General features: G+C 49.6%; 1 protein-coding gene across 4 annotated transcripts in view; it reads left to right on the top strand.

Moving 5' to 3' along the window:
• PAX8 (paired box 8) overlaps nt 1-8,674 on the top strand; it is a 66,128-nt gene that overhangs the window by 30,822 nt on the left and 26,632 nt on the right. For all 4 annotated transcript variants that reach the window (XM_010834093.1, XM_010834095.1, XM_010834094.1 and 1 more), the window contains exon 3: nt 7,245-7,410. In XM_010834093.1, the coding sequence (XP_010832395.1) occupies nt 7,245-7,410 (166 nt within the window). The remainder of the gene's footprint in view (nt 1-7,244; nt 7,411-8,674) is intronic.

Consider the following 8,674-nt stretch of genomic DNA (forward strand, 5'->3'; position numbering starts at 1 on the left):
TAAAAAAAAAAAAAAAAAGGGAGACATAATATAAAGTTAGTTACTTCTTCCTTGGGCTCCCCTGGTGGCTCAGACAGTAAAGAATCTGCCTGCAATGCGGGAGACCTGGGTTCGATTCCTGGGTTGTGAAGATCCTCTGGAGGAGAGCATGGCAATCCACTCCAGAATTCTTGCCTGGAGAATTCCCATGGACAGAAGAATCTGGCAGGCTACAGTCCATGGGGTTGCAAAGAGTCAGACACCAGTGAGCAACTAAGAACGCACAATTAATATAAAGACAAAGACATAGGAGGCTGACGGACAGAGTTGCGGCACAGGTGGAAGGAACCAGTGAGAGACGGATGAGAGGAACAAGCAGCAGCCTTACCGACCTACTGTCTCTCTTCTCTGGTCACCCTTGGGAGAAGGAGTGCAAGGCACAGAGACCAAGGTCACGCAGCAAGTCCAGGGTAAAACCAGATGCACACTGCTGCTTCTCAGCATACCGGCCCCTTGTTGTAGTCCAAGGGCCTAATGTGCCCAGGTAACCTAAACCTCATAGATACCGGAGGGACTCAGCATGTAGACTTAGGGTGGAAGGTGGGACAAGAGGTTGGAACACCAGGTCTCCACGGCCCTGGAGCGTCTCCCTTGGCAGTGATTTGAGGCAGAGGTCCTGGTCTTTACTCCTTTCTGTGCCAGAAAGGCATGGAGCCTAAGGGAACAGCTGCGAGGTTACAGCAGGAACAGGCCCGCAGGTGAGTGTGCTGGGGAGACAACATCATGCGGCTGAGATGGTCAGAGACTGGGTAACTCTAGCGTGGCCACCATGCTTGAGGCTATGGTCCGCAACCTCTTTGGCACCAGGGACCTGCTTCCTGGAAGACAATTAAACTACAGAGTGGAGGGTAAGGGGGTGGTCTTGGGATGATTCAAGTGCATTACATTCATTGTGCACTTTATTTCTATTATTGTCACATCAACTCCACCTCAGATCATCACTCATTAGATCCTAGAGGTTGGGGACCCGTGCCTTGGGGAGGACAGGTGGGTACAGCGAGACTTACAGGACACCCGAAAGCAGCCGATGCACCCTCCACTGTAGTCCTTCCAAGGCTCATATGCTCATCTTGACAGTTCTTTTAGGCTGAAACAAAAATCTCCAGATAGTCAAGTGGAAATTTTCACAGCGCAATACATCGAACCATTCTCGCTTTCGGGCTAGGCAGCAATGTGAGAAATTAAATAGAACATAAAGTGGGGAAAGTACCCAACCATGGGACTTGGGGGTCTTACAGTGGGGAATGTAAGACTCACTCACCAACCATCACAACAGCCCCCCACACATTTGTAAAGCATTTTTCTGCCACGTGTATTTACCAAAGTGTTAATTAAACTTTTGTAACAGGTGCTAGGTAGACAGAGACAGGATTCCTGTCCTTGAGAGCTCATAAAAGAATCTAAACAGATCAAGGTACTGTCCAGTGCAAGAAGTGCTGTGACTAAGACTTGGGCTATGGGGCTCAGGGACTTCCCTGGCGGTCCAGTGGTTAAAACTGTGCTTCCACTCCAGTGGCATGGGTTCAATCCCTGGTCTGGGAACTAAGAACCCACATTCTGTGCATGTGGCGTGGCCAAGAAAAATTAAATCAAAATTGAAAAAAGATTGTGGGGCACAGGGAAATTATCCTACATCTCAAGGGTCTGAGTATCTGTGCATGTAACAGAAATATGGGGCAATGACTTTTCTCTTGTCCTCATGCATGTGTGACTCTTTGCAACCCCATGAACTGTAACCTGCCAGGTTCCTCTGTCCGTGGAATTTTTCAGGCAAGAATACTGGAGTGGGTTGCCATTTTCTACTCCAGGGGATCTTCCTGACCCAGGGATGGAACCCATGTCCCTTGTGTCTCCTGCATTGACAAGTGGAATCTTTACCACTAGTGCCACCTGGGAAGCCCCTTCTCTTTTCCTCCTACCATCCTTACTCCTCAGAGCCCTGTTAAGGAGTGAAGAATGACAAAAGAAAGTCCTCAGATCTCTCCAAATGGTCACTTTTCCAAGTATACATTTCTGGACCACAGGCTTCACCCAGAACTTTGTAGAGCTCTGTCCCCTCACTATAGGCTCAGAGTTCTCTGTCCCCAGGCAAGTTGGCATCCCTTTGTCTGAGGATCTCACAGTCAGAACCCACTTATGTCCAGCCAGGCTGTCTTATCTTCTTCCTCCACCCCCACGACCTCCAGACCAACAAAGGGCCTTTGTTCAGGAAGCCTCAAACCTCTTCCTGGGTCATACCTTCCCCACCTCCCACCCCCGCCCAACCAGGGGCTCCTACTCATTCCTGGCTTCCGGCCTGAGAGCCCACCTGGTCCACAACCACATGGACAGGTGGTCAGCAATGATGGGTAGCCCTGGGGCAGGAAGGAAGGATGCGCCCACCTCTAGGCTGCTAGTCTGGTGGTGACTCGCCCAAAGGCGTCCACTCCCCCACACCGGACACAGGAGGGACAAAAGCCTTTGGGTGACCAGGACTCGGCTCCAAACCTCAAACCATAAGGCCTGTCTCCATTTGCAGCCAGCAGGCTCTTTCCACACCCTCCACCCTGCCTCTCCGACAGCTATAGTAAATGTTTTTCCATGTCTTGACAGCACCAAAGCCTTGTGTGTGGATTTTCTTCCTATGGAAGCTTCTTCTCTTGGTTACCTCCCAGTCATTCTGTGCTACAGCTTCCCTCTGACCACTTAGGGCTCCTCTGGCATCTGACTTACCTCTTCCTAAAAACCTCTCTCTTAACATGATGATTCCAAATTTATCTGATTGCATGTGTGTTAGTCGCTCAGTTGTGTCCGACTCTTTACCACCCCATGGACTGTAGCCACCAGGCTCCTCTGTCCATGGGATTTTCCAGGGAAGAGTACTGGAGTGGCTAGCCATTCCCTTCTCCAGGGGATCTTCCCTACCCAGGGATTGAACCCAGGTCTCCTGCATTGCAGGCAGATTCTTTACTATCTGAGCCACCAGGGAAGTTCAATTTATCTGACTGCATCTCTCCAAAGATTGAAAGTTCCTCGAGGGCCAGCTTTCCTGTCTTGTTCAAGGTGACTTTCCCAGTGTTCTGATTTATACTCACTACTTGGTATATATGGGCTTCCCAGGTGGCTCAGTGGGTAAAGAATTCACCTGCCAATGCAGGAGACACAAGGGACACAGTTTCCATCTCTGGGTCAGGAAGACTCCCTGGAGGAGGAAATGGCAACAGACTCCAGTATTCTTGCCTGGAAAATTCCATGGACAGAGGAGTCTGGTGTGTTACAGTCCATGGGGTCACAAAGAGTCAGACAAGACTTCAAGACTAAGCATACTCCCACTTGGTATATATGTGTTGAGATCAAAAGAGATGAAAACTGTAATATACAAACAATAAAAACCATTATTCTAAGAAGATGGGGCTGAGGTGGGGGGTGTACATGCAGTTAGTCTTTCTCTGAAATTTTCTTTACCAGCCATCACCTGAAGTCAGCATCAGACACTGCAGGACGTTTTGTTTAGCTCTTAAGTGGATAGAAACAATATGCTTGAAAAAAAACCCCAACTTTCTCAAATCATAAAATTAAAACAGGCAGTAAATGAAGCGTAACCCTTAAAAAATGTATAAAAAACATATGGCAAGAAAGACAATATCATATGATTTTGCTTATATGCAGAACCTAAAAAATTGATACAAATGAACTTATTTACAAAGCAAATACAGATTCACAGACTTAGAGAAAAAACTTATGGTTACCAAGGAGGTAAGGGGGTAGGGATAGATTGGGAGTTTAGGATTGACATGTACACACTGCTATATCTAAAATAGATAACTAGGGACTTCTCTGGTATGCCAGTGACTAAGACTCTGTGCTCCCAGTGAAGGGGGTGTGGGTTTGATTCCTGGTTGGGGAACTAAGATTGCACGTGCCATGCAGTGTGGCCAAAAAAGTAAATAAATAAAATAGGTAACAAACAAGGACCTACTATATTTAAAAAATGACTAGATGGTAAAATACTGTATACATGGAGGGATAAACAAATTAATAATAATAAGCCTTGGGGGGGGGGGGAAGAAACTACTCTTCAGAAGGAAATTTAAAGAATATTTCAAAAGAATTCAAGCAATTTTTCAGAATAAAAGAAACTACTGAAAAAAGAAATTAAAATAGGCAGAGTCAACACAGGAATCTAGCCCAACACCCTTTGCACGGTAATATAAAGAACTCAGAAGTCAATAAAATGAAATAAATCACCAGGGACTTCACAGTTTAAGAGCCAGAGATATGAGTACATCTTCCCTTTCACACAGATGCCAGCTGATCTAGTAAATAACCCTTCCAGCGGGTTCCAGAGAGTTTGAGTCTCTAAGGATATCGATCAACAAGCCCTTCAGGAAGATTTAGGACAGTGATCCCCCACAGCTTCAACGGAGAAACAGGATAGGTTTGTTTTTAAGGCACAATTCCCAATTCATGCTACCAAAAAAATAGCCTTTGATTTTTTTTAACCAATTGCCTTTCTAGGGGTGAAGACTTCCACCTGTAGGAACGCTAGCTTTCAGATGTAGTGGGCCTAGCATGGACACCTAAGCTCCTAGATGGCTTGGCAGTCTTAAGTTCTGGAAAATGGGGACAAAGATGAGCTGCTCAAAGTCTGTCCCTTTGGGTGGCTCTTTGGTGCCCCCTTGTGTTCAGTGTCTGGACCCAGAAGAGCCAAAAGCCTCAGGAATGGAGTGAGGGTGGAAAGGCTGAGCCACTCTCCAGGACTGCCTGTGGCCAGTGAGAAGTCAGCCCTCTCCAAAGCGGGCTCAGGCCCCTTTGCTGAGCACTGGGATGTCTTCCTGGCCCTGGTGGAAACACTGGCTAGGGCAAGTTGCCTAGAACTGGAAGCAGTTCTAGGTGGAAGCAGTGTCCAAGGTCACCCAGTGGCCTCCACTAGGGAGATGGATCATAGCGTCCTACCTGCCAGGTGTTTGGCTAGCGGGCTTTTCCTCCTGACTCAGTGCCCAGGCCAGAGGCACTTGTAGCCTCTTAAAAAAAAACAGACATTGACCGCTCTGCTGAAGACAGCTTGAGCCCCACTGAGGGGTCATTGCAAGGCAGTTCTGAATGTGCTAAGTCAGTGGGCAGTAATGAGCACAGTGTGCCTAGCAGAGGCACGTCCAGGCCTCAGCCATAAATTGTCCTTAACGGGCTGACACAGGAGGCCTGGCAATGGCTCTTCCTCCTCACCCGCCCACCTGTTCCCCCTGACTCCCACCCCGGGGCTCTGCCATCCTAGCCAGATCACCACATCATCATGCTGGGACCATGGCATCTCTAGCGTGGGACTGTAGGGCCAAGGCCAAGTTTCCAGGATCTGTTCTGGCCACAGAACAGGGCTCTCCCAGCAGCCCCAACAGGAGCATTTGTTCCTGGTTAGATCTTGACCCCCCATCATGCAGGCTGAGTCACATCAGTCACATGAATGCTCACTGTAACTCTCTAAGCCCTGGTCTCCTCCTTGGCCAAAGGAAGACCTCGGGCCTGAAGCTCGCCCACCCAGAATCTAGGGATTTTAGAGAATTGAGTATGTTAATAAATCTAACAGATGCCTTCTCACCTATAAGCCTTTGTACATGCTGTTCTCACTACCTGGAACAGTTTTCTTCCTCATCTCCTTCTCTAGTCTGACGCCTCTTTATCTTCAGCCTCAGTTTAGACTTCTCCAGGAACTCTTATAGGGCTTCCCTCATAGCTCAGTCAGTAAAGAATCTGCCTGCAATGCAGGATACCTGGGTTCGATTCCTGGGTCAGGAAGATCCCTTGGAGAAGGAAATGGCAACCCAATCCAGTATTCTTGCCTGGAGAGTACCATGGTCAGAGGATCCTGGCAGGCTATAGTCCATGGGGTTGCAAGAGTCAGACAGGACTTAGCAACTAAACCAATACCAATACCAGGAACCTTTCTCTGGTCCCCTGAGCCTGGGCTTGGTCCCCTCCAAGGGTTCCCATAACCCCTTTCATGTCCAAATCCCAGTCCTGGCTCAGGTCCACTTCTGATGTCCCAGATGTGGCCATGCCATATGGCCACGAGCTGGTCTAACTCTTCACTTGAACCCCATGAGGCAAGTACAGGAATCACATCTACCTTATCCAACTCAACATTGGGAGGGCTGGTACAGTGCCTGCCACGTAGTAGGTACTCAATAAATATGCATTGAGAATAGGTGGATGGGCTCAGAATGAAACACAGGCTGGGGCTGGAGGGTAGAGGCCAAGTCAGGAAGGCACCTAAGGAGACAGGCGCACATCACAGTGTGTCCACGTTCTGTACCACTGCCCACTGCCTGGCACGTCAGTCCTGGAAGCCCCAGAACATGGGCCAGTGAGGCCTCTGCCTGCCTCTCAGTGCTCCGAACAGAGCTCAAATTGGAAGCCCAAGGACAAGGCCTGCTCTATCCTAGATCAACCAGAGAAGCTCTGCTTTTATTCTTTTGAGTCTGGGTTTCTCATTGTCTTTGTGCTTAAGAAATCTAGCTCTATAGTTCAAAAGAAGAATGAGAATAAGAAACTTAAATACCACTGATTTCTTCGTCCCATGCCCTCATTTTAGAGATGAACAGAGACGCAGAGAAAACATGGAGATTTCCCCAAGATCACACAGCTCAGCCTCAGAGTAGGAAGACAGAACCTGAATCTTCAACTCTTTAGATACTTTCCAGAGGGTAGAGGAAGATGGTGGGATTGTCATTTGGAGTGAGGTGCTGAGGGTCTGAGAGGAGACCGTGTGTGTTCTCTGTCATGTCTGACTCTGCAACTTCATGGACTGTAGCCTGCCAGGCTCCTCTGTCCATGGAATTCTCCAGGCAAGAATACTGGAGGGGGTTGCCATTTCCTCTTCCAGGGGAATCTTCCTGATCCAGAGATTGAACCTGTGTCTCCTGTGTATCGTCATCGCAGGTGGATTCTTTATCTGTTGAGCCCTCTGGGAAGCCCATGAAAGAATGCTGAGCAGACACAAAAGGTCCCCAGAGTGGAATGTGCCCCTCAGTGGCATCATACATCCCTGCCCCTGCCACCCTGAGCTAGCCCCCACTCAGAGGCGGGAAGCAGAGGGGTACAGCAGGATCCCCAGGGGATGTGACCAACAGAGCCCAAGTTTAGGGGCTCTCAACAGCCAAGGCCCATATGCCGGCTGATTCTCTGCCTGGTGGCCCTGACAGCAGTCCCCCCGGATTACTGTCTTTCAGGCCACGGAGGGCTGAACCAGCTGGGAGGGGCCTTTGTGAATGGCAGACCCCTGCCTGAAGTGGTGCGTCAGCGCATCGTGGACCTAGCCCACCAGGGCGTGAGGCCTTGCGACATCTCCCGCCAGCTCCGTGTCAGCCATGGCTGTGTCAGCAAGATCCTTGGCAGGTAAGCACAAAATTCACCCCTACCCCCTTCCCTCCCAGGGACTCGGGTCCACTCCGGTGTCCGGCCTGGGTTCCAGGATCTGAACAGGATGTGGTAGGGCTTCCGGGCCTCGCCCATCTGCTGCTCGTCTGTGTGTGTTTCCTGCTCTTCCTTCCTCCCTCATCCATTTCTCCTTCCTTTCCTTTCTCCCTCCCTCATGGTCTCTTCTGCCCCATGTCCTGGTTTCTATAGGCTTCTTTGTTCCTAAAGCAGAAGAATCTTCCCAAAAGGCTTTCCCCCTGCTGAGACCAAGGGATGGACACAAGTTTGAGCAAACTCTGAGAGTGGTGAAGGACAGGGAAGCCTAGCATGCCGCGGTCCTTGGAGTCGCAAAGAGTCGGACACGACTGAGCGACTGAATAGCAACAACAACAGGGAGGGGACACGCAATCAGAGGTGGCTCCTGAGGTCTTGCTCCAGCATGAGGGATGTCTGAGTTTGTGCTTCTCGAACTGTAACTCCCAGAGCACTTGCAACAGAAGCACTGAGGTGTTTTGATGAAATGCAGATCCTAAGGCCCAGACCAGGCCCATTGCAGCACCCTCTCTGGGAGCCAGATCTGGACACCGTGATTTTTAGGAGATGACTAGGTGACGCTTACGAACGCCAACTCCGGAGCAGCAGTTCACAGCCCTGGCTGCACAGTAGAGTCACCTGGGGAATCTTAATTTAGAAAATAAATGGATGTCTAAGCCCCGGCCCACACCAGTTAAGGCAGAACTTCAGGGGAATGAGCCCAAGTTTGGGTATAGTGTTAAGCCCTAAGATTCTAATTTGCTGCAGCCAGAGTTAAGAACTGTTAACTTAAAGGCTCAGGAGGGGCCAGGAGCAGCAAAGCATAGTCCAGCCTGGAGGGCCACTCCAGTGGAAGTGCCCGTGTGCAGGGTTTTCTGGGCTTTGTGTCAGTTCAGTGTCTCCCTTACCCAACCCATAAGTGAGATTCAGGAGGAGTTCTGGTTCAAAGAGGTCAAGGCCTATAATTAAACGTGGGAAGCCCTGCCTCCCTGGTGGGAGTCATCAGGGAAAATTGTGGTCCCCAGGTCTCCTGGGGTCAGGAGAGGGGTTTCCCAGGTGGGTTGCAGCACCCCAAGAGGGGCTGAGTGCTAGTGGATGGTGACACCCAAAAGGGAATATTAAAGAGGTTTTATTTCATGACAGAAGAGACCAGAGTTTCCCCAAGGAGGAGAGGTAGGCTATCCTGACACAGGTCACTGATCTGCCTAAG

Source organism: Bison bison, unplaced genomic scaffold (assembly GCF_000754665.1).
Source record: "Bison bison bison isolate TAMUID 2011002044 unplaced genomic scaffold, Bison_UMD1.0 scf7180017864020, whole genome shotgun sequence".
Taxonomy (NCBI): domain Eukaryota; kingdom Metazoa; phylum Chordata; class Mammalia; order Artiodactyla; family Bovidae; genus Bison; species Bison bison.